This window comes from Nycticebus coucang, chromosome 13 (assembly GCF_027406575.1).
Source record: "Nycticebus coucang isolate mNycCou1 chromosome 13, mNycCou1.pri, whole genome shotgun sequence".
In the NCBI taxonomy this organism is placed as follows: domain Eukaryota; kingdom Metazoa; phylum Chordata; class Mammalia; order Primates; family Lorisidae; genus Nycticebus; species Nycticebus coucang.
Window position 1 is genome coordinate 70454482 of NC_069792.1, and position 18070 is coordinate 70472551.

General features: G+C 37.0%; 1 protein-coding gene across 1 annotated transcript in view; it reads right to left on the minus strand.

Annotated features, from left to right (window-relative positions):
- Nucleotides 1–2761: 2761 nt before the first annotated feature.
- RSPO2 (R-spondin 2) overlaps nucleotides 2762–18070 on the minus strand; it is a 163342-nt gene continuing 148033 nt past the window's right edge. The window contains exon 6 of the mRNA XM_053558996.1: nucleotides 2762–4568. Within this exon, the coding sequence (XP_053414971.1) occupies nucleotides 4453–4568 (116 nt within the window). The 3' untranslated portion in view covers nucleotides 2762–4452. The remainder of the gene's footprint in view (nucleotides 4569–18070) is intronic.

The window sequence follows — 18070 nt, forward strand, 5'->3', positions numbered from 1 at the left end:
AGTGTTTCTAGGTGACCACAACTATCACTCTCTAGAGGGGCATTAACTTGAACCTGGGAAGCAAAAAGATCATCTACCTCCCCTGTGCACTTCAAGAGACCGAGGGTATAATTAGCAATGTCTGCCTGAGCAGTAGGAGACAGCACATGGCAGTTTGAGGTAATGATCCATCATAGATTAACATGGGAAACCATCTAAACTTTGATTCCTCATACATTTTTCAGGCTGTCCAAACTCTTGGATTTAATATACATACCTTCTACTTTGAAAACCATGTTTGCCCTTACATTTCCCTCTCCATGACTCGAGGGGCATCAAATGATAAAGTAAGCATGTCCAGGTTTGTTGTAAAGGAACCCTCAGAAAAGACCTTACAATAACAATCATCTCAGGCCACTTAGTCTTTTGTTGTTTCCCATAAAGTATACGAGTGAAGAGTTCATTAAGAGGGCACTGTATTCTATGTAAACACTTTTAAGATCTTATTCTATAATGAAGTATTTAAACAATAGCAGAAAAAGGTAATAGAAAAATGGCAGAAATACGAAGAATTGGAGTGAAGCTGGGGGTAAAAATAATATTTAGGAAAAATGGAACACTCCAAGAGACAAAAAGGACCAGGCCTCAGACAAAGAAAGTGAAGCGGGAGGGAGAAATTCAAGAGATATTTCCAAGGTAGACTCATTAGAATTTCCACCTAGGGTATTCAACCTTTTTTCAGCTGCTCATTGGAAGATAAGTTGCTTTGGGCCACACATTAAATACACAAATAATGAAAACAGATTAGCCAAAAAAAGATAAAAATAAATTCTGTGCAGAATTTTTGTGATATAGGACACAACTGATAAGTAAAAGTCGTCCTCACAAAATCACCATGCAGCCACAAGTTGGGCACCTCTGCTGGGGAACAGTGGAAGCAAAGTGATAAATATGAGTCTTCTTCTAACCAGTTAGGTCAAGATTTAACAGAAAAGGCAGGAAGGAGAATAGTTGGAGGCAAATGTTGATTACTCTGATTACTTGTTAGCTCTTAGATCTACTCTGCCCGTCCCTTGTGCTCCTCGGCATCCCAGAACCACATGGCCCAGACTTCCTTGCCCATTGACTTCTGGGCAGGTTTGGGCAATGACAGGCAAGGGTTGAAGACTGGAGGCTGGAGGTAGGGTGAAGCCAGGGCTCTTCTCCACTTAATTTACCTAAGGGAACATTTCTCCTAGTGACCAGATCCTTTCCAAGCTTTCTGTTCTTGGTTCCAGCTCCTTCTCAGCTATAGTTCTAACACTAGCCGGGGATCCTTGACTTCTGGGTTCTGGAAACTCCGCCTCTTCTTGTTATCCCTCTTGTCAACCTGTTTTGACTTCTCATCTCCTTTAACATCTATGTAACTGAACTCCTGGTGTTAAAGTGTCTATTTGAAATAGCTCAGTTGGCTTATTTCCCTGACTATACCCTAATTATGGTATAGCAATGAAGTCAGTTTTGTGTGTATCTGGATGTATGTTGCTTATAACAGAGACTCACAAGTAAATGTAAATCAATTCCTTTCCCGTAAGAATACAAGTTTTAGCAAATAATGTCAAGGCAGTGAGCAATAGATTGAAGGGTATATTCTATTTTGCTAAGAAGAGTATGTTCCAGCTCCATCCATGTAAACATGAAAAAGGTAAAGTCTCCATCTTTCTTTAAGGCTGCATAATATTCCATGGTGTACATATACCACAATTTATTAATCTATTCGTGGGTCAATGGGCACTTGGGCTTCTTCCATGACTTAGCAATTATGAATTGGGCTGCAATAAACAATCTGGTACAAATATCTTTGTTATAATGTGATTTTTGGTCTTCTGGATATATACCTAGTGGAAGAAAAAGTATCCAATGTACTCAGCCCTACTATGAAACTAATTTATAGCTTTCATATGAAAGCTATAACCCAATTATAACTTAAGAATATGGGGAAAGGAGAAAGGTAGGGGAGGGGAGGGGGAAGGATGAGTGGAGGGAGGGTAATTGGTAGGACCACACCTACGGTGCATCTTTCAAGGGTACATGTGAAATTTACTAAATGTAGAATATAAATATCTTAACACAATAACTAAGAAAATGCCAGGAAGGCTATGTTAACCAATGTGATGAAAATATGTCAAGTGGTATATAAAACCAGTATATGGTGCCCCATGGTTGCATTAATGTACACAGCTATGATTTAATAAGAAATAAAAATAAAATAAAAAATAAATACATATATTCTATTTTGTTGAGATTAAAATTACTGAAAGAATCGGTGAAAGATATAATAACAGGTAATAACTTATACAGTACTCAGTATATACCATACTGTACTGACTGCATTTTGTACATTCTTCCCAATTTTTAAAACCCTATATATTTTTTTATTTAGTCATTAAAACATAGCTGTATAAGCAGGTAATATTGTGTTCCCCATTTCACAGATAAGGAAACAGACTTGGAGAAATTAATTAAATTGTCCAGGGTTACTCTAAGTCTAGATTGGAACTCAGTCCAGTTGTAAAGTCTGCATTCTTAACCACTACACTACATAGTTTAATTTCTAGATCAACTAGTTAATTTTATAGATGTAGTTACCACCATAGACTTTTTTTTTTTTAAAGGACCATTATTCAGTGGTAGAGCCATTAAAACATTATCTCTAAAGTAAAAAGAGATCTCTACAAAAAGTAATTTTGAAGTTTTTAATGCACAAAAAGAACAACCCAGAAACAGAACAGGTATTGACTTACTAACGATAAAGCGTTACATAAAGGAGAGCCTTCCCTGCTTAGTAAATGGGAATATAGTGTAAATAGGCAAGAAAGGAGGTGAACACTTCAGGATTCAAGGCCGACCCTAAAGCTGTATACAACATTCATATATGGCTTATAGCAATAAGATGTTCATAATGATGTATATGACATATATCCTTACTGGTAAGATGCTTCCTTATTATTATTATTACTATTTTTTTGAGTCAAAAGTTAAACAAAAAATGCTGAAGAGGTAGTTTTTGCCCATGCAAGGTTAAGAAAAAGGCTTTACCTTGCTTTGGTGGTTTCCTCAGAAATCTGCAAGCATTTCTTTTTTGTTCTAAATTTCTCCTGCACCAGCCAGGAAGACAATGATGCTTTTAAGAAAAGCCAAATCACAACCCTCTAAAAACCGATTCCCTCAAGTGGACAATGATGGTTTTGAAACAACTGTTCTGAAAGTCACCTGGGAAGTCTCCATAGTGTTCCTCTCCGTTTTGGATATGATAAAGATTCTGGCTCAAAGGAAACGTGTTACGATCTGACTACCAGTTGTAGGAATTCACCTTGTTTTCTCACCAAATTCTATGCATAGACTCATGATGGTAAATTCACTCCAGTGACCCAAGAATATTATTAGGTTCTCTGTCATTAAAAAAAAAAAAATTAAATAAAAAAACCCCTCAAATCAGAAGTTTGAAAAATTCTGTAGCCAGCATGCTGAGTACTACAAATGACCGCATGTAATTAATTCCTTGTGGTTTGCACTGCGTTTCTTAAAGCATCACATCTTAGACTCAAAGGGAATTTTGTCTTCTGACTGTCAGATGCTGCTTTATCTGTGTGTGGGACACAGAGGGGGGAAAGGTCTGTCCATATTCAAACTCTTTGACACTGATCAATTGACTCTATATACAAAAACTAGCTTATCCTATTCTTACAGTGAGAAATAAACCCCCCACCCCCCAAAAAAGTTTCAAGAGGCAACATTTGTCAATTTTGTCCATTTGCAAAACTAGAACATTTACCAGACAAAGGTTAGGAACCACTAGAAACAAAGTGACATGTTAAACACAAGAAAGCATAAATACACAATGAAGAAGAGCTTGCTACGGAGCCCCAGCCGAGTATGTACACATTAGGGCTGCTGTGACACCAAGCAGGGATGTCCAGAGCAGGTCCCCAGCTAAAAGCAGTTTCATCACACAACAGTGTGGAGGTAACAGATGCTGAGAACACCATGTGGTTAACACTAAGCAGGTATTCACAAATGTGTATCCTTGAAAACGCGCACTGTGAGAAATAAAGGTCACGAGTGAACAGCACTTTGCCTGCCGAGAGCTGCTTCTTTCACATAAATAGGCAAACGTCCGTGCTCCAGGGCGCTCTGCAGCCTCACACCTCTGCGTGCCCGTGCAGAGCCGGGGCGGATTCTCTCAGCACACTCCGAGCCCAGTCACAGGCTGAGCACCTACTTCTGTCCTCCCAGGCTCCAGACTCTAATCAAAGCATAAATAACACAGAGGCTGCGCGTGGGGCTCTTCCTGTCACCGTGTTACCGAGAATAGATACCGGCCAGAGCAGCAGGAGCGCTGGGCGCCAGTGTGCAGGAGTGGAGAGCAGCTCTGTGCACTTTTGCAAAAACAACCCCCCTGCCCCCCAAAATCCACCGCGTGTGTCTTTGATTTTACTGGTTAGCTCTGTCTGTAGCTAAGAAGACACTGTGTTGCTCCTGGGCTCTTTCTATCAGCTTCCTCTTCTTCTTCTTGTTGCGCTTCTCTTTTGCCTTGGGTGTTCTCTTCCCTACAACGGGGGAAAGAGAAAGAATCAAAGAGATGTCAGAAAAGGCTCTTTCTCTAGGAAAGAAAACACAAAACGTGGAGTGTTTTGCACAAAGCCCATCTGGAAAACATCACCTATGGAAAAAACAGCCTCAAAGAGAAAATTGTTCACATTAATTTTGACAGAATAATAATAATTTACTAAATTGGATATGCTGTCTAGAACAGAGACTGATCTTCCTGTTCCAGGGAACTGGCATATTTAAAAACTTCCCAGTGGCCTGATCAGTCTTTCAAATATCATCCTGCCACAAAAATGCTATTTATCCCGTCCTACTTTGAACAAAGCTCCCCTTTACTAGACATCTTTACGTCTTTCTGCTGCTCCATATGTCAATGGCTCAAAAAAAAATAAGCACCTATCTACAGTCAATATACCAGAAGTCTCAAACTCCCTCTCCCTCGCCCATGGGGGAAAAGGGTTATGCTTTTAATGTTTTTCCCTTCATTTTCTCCAAATGCCAATATACAAAATGACAGGTGTGTATTTTTTTTTGTTTTCTATAAAAATTCATAAGGACATCATTCATTATGTGCCTATGGCTTCTTAGCCTCATCCCCTGACAAGTTGTTCTTCATATTAATGGAGAACGAGAAGAACGTTTTGTTCTGATGAACCACGGTATGTGACTTACTCCCAGAAAAATCACACCACGTGATCCCATTTCTCCTCTTTGCTTTGGCCACTAGGAAGCCCACACCACAAGCTAAATAGTTGAGGTTTTCCTCCATCATCAGGAGTTTTTGGAAACAGTTTTTTCTTTGCCTCTGCTATATTTTACTTCTTCCATCTTGTGTTATGGTTTATAGTCTTACTTGGTAAAATCTCAACATTTCTTTGCAAAAATGTGTGTGTGTATGTGTGTGTATATATATGTATGTGTATATAAAGATTTTGAGGGAAAAAATAAGAAACGTAAGGTGTTTGTTTTTGGTCCATTGCCTTCTTTGGGTTGCAAACACATAGGAATTATGGAATTGTGCAGAGTCTCCTGCATTTTACAGAAAGTTACCCCTTATGTGTATGTGCGTGTGTGTGTATATATAGGTGTGTTTGCGTGTGTTTTTATATATATAAAGATTTTGAGGGGAAAAAACAAGAAACATAAGGCATTTGCTTTTAGTTTTTTGCCTTTTTAGGTTCTAACCACATAGGATCCTAAGATTCTTTTAGAGGTCTCCTATATTTTATAGTAAATCAGTGAACCCTATATACCTTCAGTACAGGAAGATTTTTCAAAAACGGAAAGAATTCTTCCTCTCCTACCTTCCCTACTTCCAATTTTACAACATCTCATGGTCCTACAGAACTTGTCTCTTCCTGGAGGGCACAGCTATTAGACACTGCAGCAATCAGTGCTATAAATAGCACCTTCAGTTTCATGCACTTTATCCTTCCGCACCTATGAAACTCAATAGCCCAGGCCTCTTACAACAGGGATGTAGCTTTCCAACCCAGACAACGAAGAAGGTGGCTGATGTAAAAAAGGAAAAGGAAACAGACCGAAGATTAAGAAGATACGTGCCTTAGGAAACTGGAGTCAAAGGACAAGAAGGGAGACAGGAAGAGGCGTTTCTCATTTCTATTCTTTCTGATCAAAAAGGCTCTGTTTTGAGGATGGAAAACAGCCTCACTCTTCAAGACTCAAGCACAGTGACTGGCACTGACTTAATAGGCAATAAATGTTTGCTAAGCAAAAATTTAAGTCACAAGAAAACAGAAAGAAGAATTTATTTTTAATAGGACACTACACATTAAAACAATGAGAACGTGTTCATGTCCCCATATTAAATTGTAAAGGTCCTTGAAGTTAACTTCTGGTTTTCATTAAATTCTGGCATTAATGTTGTAATGGCATTTTGCCATCTTAAGACATAGTTAATCCTACCCAATGAAACCCTAGTCTAAGCCATCATTAATCAAAGCAGCTGTAAAGTTACAACTATTTAGTAACATTATCTTTAATGATGAGACACACCTAATGAGGGCAGAAAGATGAAATACTTAAAATAGCATATTTTACAAGCGTCAATTACATAATTTTTTTTTTTCTTTTTAGAGACAAGGTTTCACTTTGTCATCATCGGTAGAGTGCAGTGGCATCACAGCTCACAGCAACCTCCAGCTCTTGGGCTTAGGTGATTCTCTTGCCTCAGCCTCTCGAGTAGCTGGGACTACAGGCACCAGCCACAACGCCAGGCTATTTTTTTGTTGCAGTTTGGCCAGGGCCAGGTTCGAACCTGCCACCCTTGATATATGGGGCTGGCGCCTTACTCACTGAGCCACTGGCGCCCTATTCACTGAGCCACAGGCGCCACCCCACTTAATTCTTTAAGAAGAAGTTTTTCTTTGTTCTGTATTTTCTCTAAACAACAAAAAAAGTCCTTAGTTAAAAAAACAATCATTCTGACTACACTTTAAAAAAAATGCATTTGGTTTATGCCTAATGTATATAAAACCTAGATTTCTTTTAAAACAAAATTGAAATTAAATAAATGGAAAACTAAATCTAGCATTACCAGATATTTAAATGCGTTGTGCTAAAATAAAAATATATTGAGTGTGTCATCCAAAGAAAGCTTTGTGTGTTCACATTTTTAGTTCAGATAAATTATGTTGTTGAAAGTTCAGTGTGTACAAATTTTTCTAAGAGAAAACCTATGAAAATGGCTGGAAACTCTTAGTTTAAGATGGCCAATTTAATGTCATTTACAATATATTATTCTGATGTAATTGTCAATATCAAAGGATTTGGGGGTTTGCTGGCTGATATGATACCGTATAATAGGGAAGTTACTTAATACTTGCATAAAATAGTTGGTACTTGGTCAAAAAATTTAAAAAATGCTTCTGAAAACTTATTTATATACAATAACTTTTTCAAATTGTATGATTATTGCTTTGGCAGTAACTTATGTGGTACCAATTACAAATAGTAATGTTTTGGGGGCCCCAGTTAACAACACTAAATATTTTCCTCTGAAGTCTCCTTTGAATGGCACTCTCTTGCCATTGTTCAGTTGGGTGATTTTGTTCTTGGCCAGTCCATTTCTTACATAGGATATATTGCAGATACAAGGAATTAAGATGGTTAGCCAACATTTGACCACAGATAGGCCTAAATTAACTAAAAATATTTTGTGGTCCATATGAGATTGTTCTGACTCTAAGCTCAGCTCAAAGTAATGAAAGACTATTATAACATAAGGTATAAGAAGGATCTTTCATGTATTTTTTTTCATGTTCTAATATTTTTAAACATGGGAAAATGAATCAGTAAGGTTAAAATATAAAATATATCTTTGTTCACATACATGTATATTTGAAAATAAGTTATATTGAACATTATAAGCATGTTAATTTGTTTCTACATAATTTCTATGGATATAAGATTAGACTTGGAGAATGACTTCTAGACTTTATATAATATTGTTGCACATTCCTAACAAATTCACACAGTACAGGAAACATTTAAAGACAAGTATGATAACAGTCACCCAAAAAAGCAATTCAACTCATGCATAAGAGAAGACTTGGAATATATTTGTTTTAAGATCAGAAGAAAAGGTTTGGGTTTTAACAGGAGCTCATCAGCTTCAGTATGTCAAACTTCCTTGGCAAATTGAGCATGTCTATATCCTGAAGGCCTCAAGAAGGCAGTGGCCTTGGCAGATCCTAACTGAGTAAATCTCTTCAAGATCTGCCAGAACTGGGTCTACAGAGGAGACCTTTTCAGGATTGTTAGGAGGATGCAAGAACTTTTCTAAAGAATGCAACATGGTTTAGAAAAAAGCTACCTCTGGGAAAAAGAAAACCTGGTAGGCAAGGCAGTTTTGTAACTGAGGTATCTGGTGAAACATATTTGTGATTTTTAGTTGCTATATTTATAGAACAAAAGTGCCATAGTCGTCTTTCATTAGAAAACTGTGAGAGACCATGTGAAAAAGTTGTATTACTAGGATTAAAGGAAGATGTATAAAATATTATGGGCAAGACATCCTCATAATGAATGAAGTTAGAAAGATCCTATTAAAGCCACACTCCAACCAACATAATTACACTGCCTTGCACACATATGGAAATGGTCCAAGAGGATAACCTATCAACTCTGCTGCAGAGAGAGATGAACAGTCCCTTATGGGAATACTGCTGCCATTCAGCCCTGGATTACTGTTATTAGAATCAGATTATTCTGAACCAAGATATCAGGCAGACTCAAAAATTACATGAAGCTGTGAAAATACTGACACTACTGTCAGTTAGACACTGATTTCATTCTTTCATCCAGGAAAGGTTTTCAAAATGTTTTTTCTGACTCCTTTTAGGTAAGAGTCTTTGCATCACAGGAATAATGGTTCGTGTATATTCATCAGGAAGGCACAGAGACTTTCTGGGGTTTCCACAGTGATTACGACACATTTGTTTTGAGAAAGACTTTCTAAGAGTAAATACGATGGAAGAAAATATGAAAATTCAGTAGCTCTAACTATAAAAAACGATAAAAGCCCTTTCTATACATATGTTTCCATACATACAAACTGGGCAAAGTCAAGTCACAATTACGACTAATGTAATTAACTATAATTACCATTGTTGTAGCCACAACTGACAAAGCCCAAATTTAGACTTACTAAATTTTGATAAGTTTGTGATGCTCTGACTTGAAACCTAGGGTTCACTGCATTATGCAATTCACCATGGAGACTTGGGAATCACCTCAAAGAGATTTCATCATTCTTCAAAGCCACGAAAACTTAGGGACAAGAAGCCTATGTAACCACCAACCCAGCAAATATTGTCATACTTCAGAGAATGTTATTGAGGCAGAACATAAAATCTTGCTTCCACATCAAAAGTCACAAGGACTGAGTTGTAGGCAATAAACAGCAATTGGGACATTTCTTTCTCTCATATGGGTGACTTGAGTTTGCTCAAGAATGAGTCATAACAGAGATTTATTTGTTTAAGAGTGACAAATGATCCTGGAACAATGCCAACTGCTTCCTAACATTTTAAGAACTCATATAAAATAAACACAAGACCTAAATACCAATTCATAAAGGAAATAAAAATGGCTAATAAATATTTTTAAACAAATATCACAATTAAAACTTCCACATGAAATATTCTACCACAAAGATCCTTAAAAGTAAAAAAAAAAAAAAAAAAATACCTAAAACTGATCAGAATGTGGTGAGACAGACATCAGGATACATGAAGAGACAATTGATACAGCATTTCTGACTATCCTTCCCCCAAAACTGGCAAAATCAACTTCTCTAAACATACAGATATTACAATCATACTTTTGGACAACGTGTACAAAAGTTTTAATATTTATAATCTTTGATTCAGAGCTAAGAATCCACCCCAGGAACATAATCTAAACTTGGACAAAGATTACTAAAAAAAATTTTTTAATTACTTAAATATCCTACCACATTTTCATGACTTTTTTAATTACTGAAGCCAAAGAGTGTGTTTTCCACTATGAACTGAAGTATTTTCTGTTTCCAAGATTACCACTAGTAGTGCATGTCACTAAAACTTAATCATAAATGGGGATAAGAGAAATCCTGTAATACAAAACCATTCCTACTATCGTGGTAAGCAGATTCTTTTGTGGAGTGATCTTTTGTAATTGGGTCTAAGATATAAAAATTTAGGAAATACTGACCTCCACACTTCAGACATTAAGAATGGATGTTAGTTCATGAATGTTCTTTCTTAATATAGAAATCCAAAGACACAATTATGATGAGCAGGACTGGGATCTACCACAGTATGTTCTCTGTAGCCTAAGATAAAAATCTTCCTGTTGTCCCTAAGAGTTCAGAATAACACATTTATTTTAGTTGGCAGTATAGTATATAGCTATGGTATACAACTCGATGTTCAGATATATATATATATATATATATGTATAATGTGAAATAATTAATCAACCTAGTTAACACATCCATCACCTCATATTCTTATTTTTTGTATGATGAGAACATGTGAAATATGCTCTCTGAAATTTAAAGAGCACTTATTTATTTATATCCGCTGGAGAGTCAGAGTGAGGGTAATGTGGAAAGAGTAAAGAAAATGAGTCAGTTGTCCTTACTGACAGCACAAAGTTCCTTAAGGAACATTTTAGTAACATCCATCTGGTTTTCTAGAAATACACCTCTTCTTCTCACTGAGCATTCTATAGATAGGTAGCTGTCTTTTTAAAGGGAAGGCAGGCAACATCTAATCCTTCAATGATGGTTCACTTAGAGAAAAAAAATAAAGATGAACCAATAAAAGTTAAAAGTGTTGAAACATAACAAGCTTCTTACACTAAGAAGAGTTCATCTTGAATTTCATGTAATGACTTGAAAAAAATTTCTGAAGGGTCACATAACCATTTCGTCTTCATAAAAGAGCATGTGCTTTAAAAATCTACCTACAATCTGGAGGTAACTTAGAGGTAGCAGCTGTTGTTCTTATGAGGCTACTGGTAGACACCACCACCAACCAAAAAAATAATAACTGACAAAATCAACTTCTCTAAGCATACAGGCATTACAATCATTCAGAAATATCATAATTCTGAATTCTTTTTTTTTTTTTTTTTGTAGAGACAGAGTCTCACTGTACCACCCTCGGGTAGAGTGCAGTGGCATCACACGGCTCACAGCAACCTCCAACTCTTGGGCTTACGCGATTCTCTTGCCTCAGCCTCCCGAGCAGCTGGGACTACAGGCGCCCGCCACAACGCCTGGCTATTTTTTTGTTGCAGTTTGGCCGGGGCTGTGTTTGAACCCGCCACCCTCAGCATATGGGGCCAGCGCCCTACTCACTGAGCCACAGGCGCCGCCCATAATTCAGAATTCTTACAACCTACACAGATTTATATGGTAATAATTTATAAAACCTCATTCGGTAAGTCAAGCTACTGAGTGCGAAGTGTCTGGCTACGTGTTACCCTTCTTCCATTTGTAAAAGGGTGCTATAATTTTACTTCCAAAAGAATAGGATTAAATGGCTTCTTCTATGACTTCTCATTTCTTCTTACGTAAGTTTATTAAAGCATGAGATGTTACCCGTTTTATTGACAGGAAGTCCCATTGGTTTTAAAATCTTGTTTCTTGTTCAAAAGGATGAAAATGGAAGAAAAACCGAAGCCTCAAGATCACCAGAACCTTTATGAATTGTACTATGGTTTCCTGCACATGATATTTCAAAAGTTCCTCTTTTCATAGCTCTGTAGAAAACCACTGTTCTTCAGGAATATGATGTGACTTTTAAAGGAGGGAGAAGCAGTAAAGAACTATAGCAAAGTAATTTGAATGAGACTGGGGTATGTTCTATACAATGTTGCTGACTCTAGTTGATTTAACTTATCTCAAATCTCGAATCTCTGGTACCTCAAACAGAAAAACAGAACCAAACAGTTTAAATACAAGATTCTAGGGCTTAATTTAAGATAGATGTGCATGGGGTACATCTAAGATAGATGGTTTGAAAATATGTAAAATTCATTTTACAGATAGATTAATTGTAAAGGACAAAGTTTGGGGGTAGTGGAAATTAAAACACTCTAGCTGGTTTGAGTGAGGGGAAATGCACAATTCTACCACGAGGGGGCAATAATTCACTTTTACTCTAAGAGTATTGATTAAGAAGGGTTTTAAGAAAGCAGGCATGCCAGGAAGGCTATATTAACAAGTGTGATGAAAATGTGTCAAACTGTTTATGAAACCAATGTATGGTGCCCCATGATCGCATTAATGTACACAGCTATGATTTAAAATAAATGAAAAAAAAATAAAATAAAAATAATAAAAATAGAACTGCAAAAAAAAAAAAAAAAAAGAAAGCATGCAGGGGATCTTTGGGGCTCTAACTATTTAAATAATTTCTTGTAACTCTAATTGGAGAATTTTCTTTGTAGCCATAGGTAAAAGATCTTTAATAGACTAAACAGTAGCAAGACCTAAGTGCCACACAAGAAGAAATACAATTGCACTGCTATTAAAACATATTTGAAGGTAAAAGGGAGGTAATGATAGGAGAAAAGAAAATTAAGAAGACAAATCTGCTATTCAACACAATTTTTATGGGATGTGGAGACATACAAGTGCAAAGTAAAGGCTTCCATGTGGAAGGTATAGAAGAACACGGGTTATCTGTCTAAGCCTACAGCTCACCTAAGTGGCAGGTATAACATGAAGTCAGTGAACACAGAATCATTTGAAGGGATGCATGAGCCATGAAGGATCATGAATGCAGACCCTCCTCTGGGCCCCAGAAGCTCTTGAACCTTCTCCACCGTGAAATTTCTCACCTTCTACCACCAATTTGTTTGGCTACATATCATGGCCACTAGTTGGTAAATTAAAAATAGCTTCAATTTAATGCCAATGTAATATACCATAGAGTTTTCCCAGAAAATCAAGTTATGGATATTCAAACTTGCCTCAACTAAGACAGCAAAGATACGTGGGCTAGGCGCAAACACTGAATGTGGTCAGGAAGCAGAGCCGTGGGGTCTTTGTCCTCCATCATAAAATGAGCTCTCTGCTCTCCTGGAACCCCCACTTCTGCCCGCAACTTCAGCTTCATATACATGGTCTACGTAGGCTGCCCTACGGCTAAATAAACCCTGTGACTTTTTTTGGCTTACCTCCCTAAAAGGTTCAGGTCCTCTTTGGTGTTAATTACATATTCCCAAGAGAGGAGTCCAACAGGCCTTGGCCAACCTTTATAGAGTCAAATCAGAGCCTTGGATGCCTGGCCAGCTCACAGAGGGACACTCCCACCCTGGAGGAGCAGGGCGGTGAAATCTTATGCAGAAGACTGGGCAGGATTCTACACTACACATGGTCTTAGAGGTCAGACAGTCTTAGAATCAAAACAGAGTTATACCACTTAGAAGCTAGGAACCCCAGAATAGTTTTGTTTTTCTAAACCTTAGTTTTCTCATTTCTAGACTGGTAATAGCAATAGTGCCCGCCTCAACATTGCTGTGACGGGTAAAAGAGAGTATGTATAAAATTCCACATATGACACCTGGCATACAAATGCTAAATAAACTAGAGCACCATATAAGGTACCTTCTGTGTATTATTTCTAATCCTGCAAGGTAAGCATTATTTTCCATTTTGCCAATGATGAAATAGGTTTAGAGAAGTAAAGTAAATAGCTCAAAATTACATAGCTCAGCAGTGATTCAAACCAACATCTGGCAGATTCCAAGACCTATATTCTTTCCACTATACTCTGGATCCCTTGTGCCCAGCAAAATGCCTTTGATCTCATAATCATTTAAATGGTTGCTGAACAAACAAATTAATAAGTAAATACTAAGCTGGAGAAATGCATCAACCTCCCTGCTCAGTCCCATACAATATCAGGGTTCCCTTGAGCCCCATTAGCTCCCCAGTGGGCCAGGCCTACAATCTGTACTTCTCAGATCAATTATTCCCTGGAGTGAAGGCATGCAAAGCCTCAGTTTCCCAGGCCACGCAGCACATTTAGCAACACCAACTCAGTCTCAATGGTACCTAGGGCAAAACCCAAGGTAAAAATAAAACATAGAATGCTTATTTTTCAGCTGGAAATTAGAAAAGTTTTAAATCAAAAGTTCCAAAAGCTAGTTTATAGCCCAGAGGTAGTAGAATCCTCTAGGGATTTTTATTTTTTTAAATATAGGTTCCCAAGCCATGTACCAACTGCTAGAAGTTCAAATTATTTTAAAGATTCAGAGGTAATTCAGTGCAAAGTTAAAATAAGATGCAAGAAGATACTATAAAGTGCTGCTGAAAAGGTGTAGACAGGAGGGAGGGGAGGAAGGGGGACAGATGGACAGATGGACTGAGAGGACTTCAAAATAAATGGCAACCTCCTTCCAAATTGGCTTGAGAATCTACCTTCCAAAACATGACAAGCAGCAAACTGTTTTCTGCCTGGACTCCATTTTCCAAGTTCTGCTTGTGGGTGATGCTCCAAGAAGAATGTAACTAGAGATGGAGTTCCCCATGTCAGGGGACACGTGGACACCCAGGGAAGAGCCCTTATTATGCTCCAGTCGAGGTGGTACAGGTCTTTAGTGCCACAGCAGATTCATTTCTTCCATGTTCATATTCTATAAATATGAGTTACTCTACGCAATCTCTTGATTTATTCAGCAAACAGGTTTGCTGTTTTGAAAAGTGACCTAGTTGGTTTGCAAAAAAAGAGAAAGAGAGACAAAAGAAAGAAAAGAAAAGAAACGAAAAGAAAAAAAAAATTGCGATTGGAAAAAAATTAAAACAATTCTCATGTTTGGGTCTTCTGCCTAACTCGGACATAGAGTTGGCACTTCAGAAATTGAAAAGTTAAAATTAACTCCCAGACCTGGGGACACAAATACCAGTGGTATCAAGAAGTTCTTAGTTGGATTAAACAAAGAAGGAAGCCCAGATAAGCCTTTCCTCCTCTCTCAGAAAGGTGAGGTTTCTGAGTTTCTTCCAAATTATTAAATCATCATCACACAGGTATAAGCTGTGTGCCAGGTATTAAGTGCTTTACGTATGTTAACTCATTTAGTATAAATGAGTTATAATAATATAATATAAAAATATCCCTGCAAAATAAATACTACATTATCCCTATTTTTTTACTTAAAATTTTTTTTCACTGAGACATAATAGCTGTACATATTTTCACAGGACATGTGATAATTTGACCCATTCATACAAACAAATCCAGGTAATTGGGATATTTAGCATCCTAAATATTTATCCCCATTTTTCAGAAGAGGAAACTGAGGATCAGAGAGGTTAAGTAACCTCAGATGCCACAGGCAGTAATTGGGAGTGCTGGGATTTAAATTCAAGTCATCTGGTCCCAAAGCTTATCCTGTTGTGCATTATGCTATAATTTCTCTCTTCGCCTTTGCGATATAACAACTATAATCGCCTATAGGGGGAGAGGAGGAAGTCAGTGTTACTTTCTTGCTGTCAGTCATAAACTCCTTAAATCCCATAAACTGGTCATTCCCTTACATTGCTGAACCATTAAATCCATAAAACGAAGCCTGGGCCCATTATTGGTTTGACACAAGACCAGGATGATCAAGGGTATATTTTCTTTGTTATCCTTTCAGGACCAGGAATGTAAACAAACATTTGCCAAAATAGTCTCTGTCCACAAGTGTAGACCAGACCACTGTTTGATCACTGTAGAATCTCTGTTAACTACCTAAGTAGCAGTAATGGATTTCAATGAGGGAGGGAACTCCTTGGCCAGGAACTCTAAATTGCATGTTCAGTACACCTCATGATTATTAGAGACATCACGTGTCTAAGGTTTCAAAAAATCTACAGCCTGGCCGGGTTACCTTGATCTTAGTGTCTTTGTCTGTGACTCCCAGATATTAAAACAGACATGGATAATTATCTTTTACAAACAATATTTAACAAAATGAGCTTCTCTTCATTTGGAAATAGTATTTCATTCTCCAGAAAAAGTATAGATGATTAAACATATAACGTAAACTAAAAGCAAAGGGAGTTCCTACACACGTGCACATACATACATAATACCTATCAGAGTCCCAAGTATTCCTTATCTTCATGCTTATATCAGTATGTTCAAACCAACTAGGTCACTTTTCAGTTTTTTTGCACTCAGGTATGAAAGGAAAGCATGAGAAATCAAACATTTACAAATATGGAAATATTTTAAATGTAAACAAAATAATTAAAAATGTATCACCATTGAATCAAAAGTATCCAAGAGAAGATTCAAATTCCAAACTACCATAATTGCAGCAAAAGGCAAAACCTGGAGTTTGACAAGAAAAACTATATAAAGAATATCAGGGAGCTGTTATGTAATATGTGCAAAACAAACTTTTCATGATCTTAACAGGGAGGCCTTGAGGATGGGTACAGAACCTCAAGCTAAACTGATCAGTACAATTGAGTTAAAAAGTCTGTAACAATGAACAGGCACAGCTTAGGACACGAAGGGAATATAAAATGGGCACTGCACATGTGCTGTGCTTGAATATTGCACCCTATTTGGCTTTTGATGATTTTTTTTAAGTCAGAAAATCCAAACAAGGGTATCAAAAAAAATAAAATAATAATAATAATAGGGACTTTGAGAAAAGACTACAGACAATGCTTTGCCAAGAAACATAAAAATTTGCCAAGGCTCACAAAATATGTAAAAATTACCTTTAAAAAATAAAATGTTTTCTACCTTTTACTGTCACTAATCGAAAACAGAATTACAACTCCAAAGCTGTAACACAGCCATAATAAGAGCCTGTATCTATTAGGGAAGTTAAAGACTGAGTTACAAAGAACAGATGTGAAAAAGGCTTTCTCCTGTGCCATTTTAAAAAATTAGGTAACCATTTTTCTGATAGCAGCTTAGAAATCAGAAAATAAGGAATAAATTAAGAAACTTCTGGAAGTTGCTTCCAATCAGCTTTATTCTAATACAAAACATACAAAATTGGTGGGTGATGAATGTTAAAAGAAGATCAATACTTATATTTTAACTGATTGTGCATGTTTTCCAAATCTCCCTACAGAAATACTTAAAATTCCACCAATATATTGCCTAGGGTTCATCATCTAAATGTTTTCTTAAAAGTTAAGTTTGTTCTAACAAAAAGCAAATCCTTTGAAGGGCGACTGCAGCTGTGTTTTAAAATCTCTCCATTTAATCTTAAATAGTGGGTCACTGACAGTTCCAGCAGCAGTCCAGCAGGGTCACTTTAAAAATTGTGAAGACTACGCACAACTTCTCTGAGATATATATGTGTATTCATATGTGTAAAATATATCCCCCCCACCCCCAGAATATATCTGGGCAGCCTGGGGAGAGGATGGTTTACTTTCACATAAATGTGTCTTTATCTTATAACAAGAATTATATTTTTTAGGACTATGACCAATAAATTTCAAGTTTCTTTAAAAATGAGACTAACAATTCTTGAGAATTAAAAAGTATACACTCAAAAAGAGTTGTAAAACTGCTAGGAAGAGCCTATGGCTTGAGTCGTAACCAGCAAATGCTACTTTTCTGGTTCTCGGAAAGAACATTTTGCACTGAACAGCAAGCCCCAAGGGTCCAATTGTTTTATGCCATGAAATAAGGTAAAATAATTCCTATTAAGTAAGGGCAGAGTATGACTTAACATCACTCTCCCAGATCCCATATTTATAAACAAAATGTGGAAACAACCACAAATCTGGACAAGGCAGATAGTGTTTTGTAAGGAAGGGAGAGAGGAGGAAGGAAGATGTCTACCAGATGGGAGGGCTTGGTTCTCTCTCTTTCTTAAAGATGAGACTTGAAAAGGGTATAAAACTTAGAAATGATAATTATGGCTACCCCTCGAAGGCACATTGGCTCAGGGAGTCATTTCTTTATATGTATTATTTTATATAATACTTTAATATTTAACATATCTGAGAACATATTAGACTGCT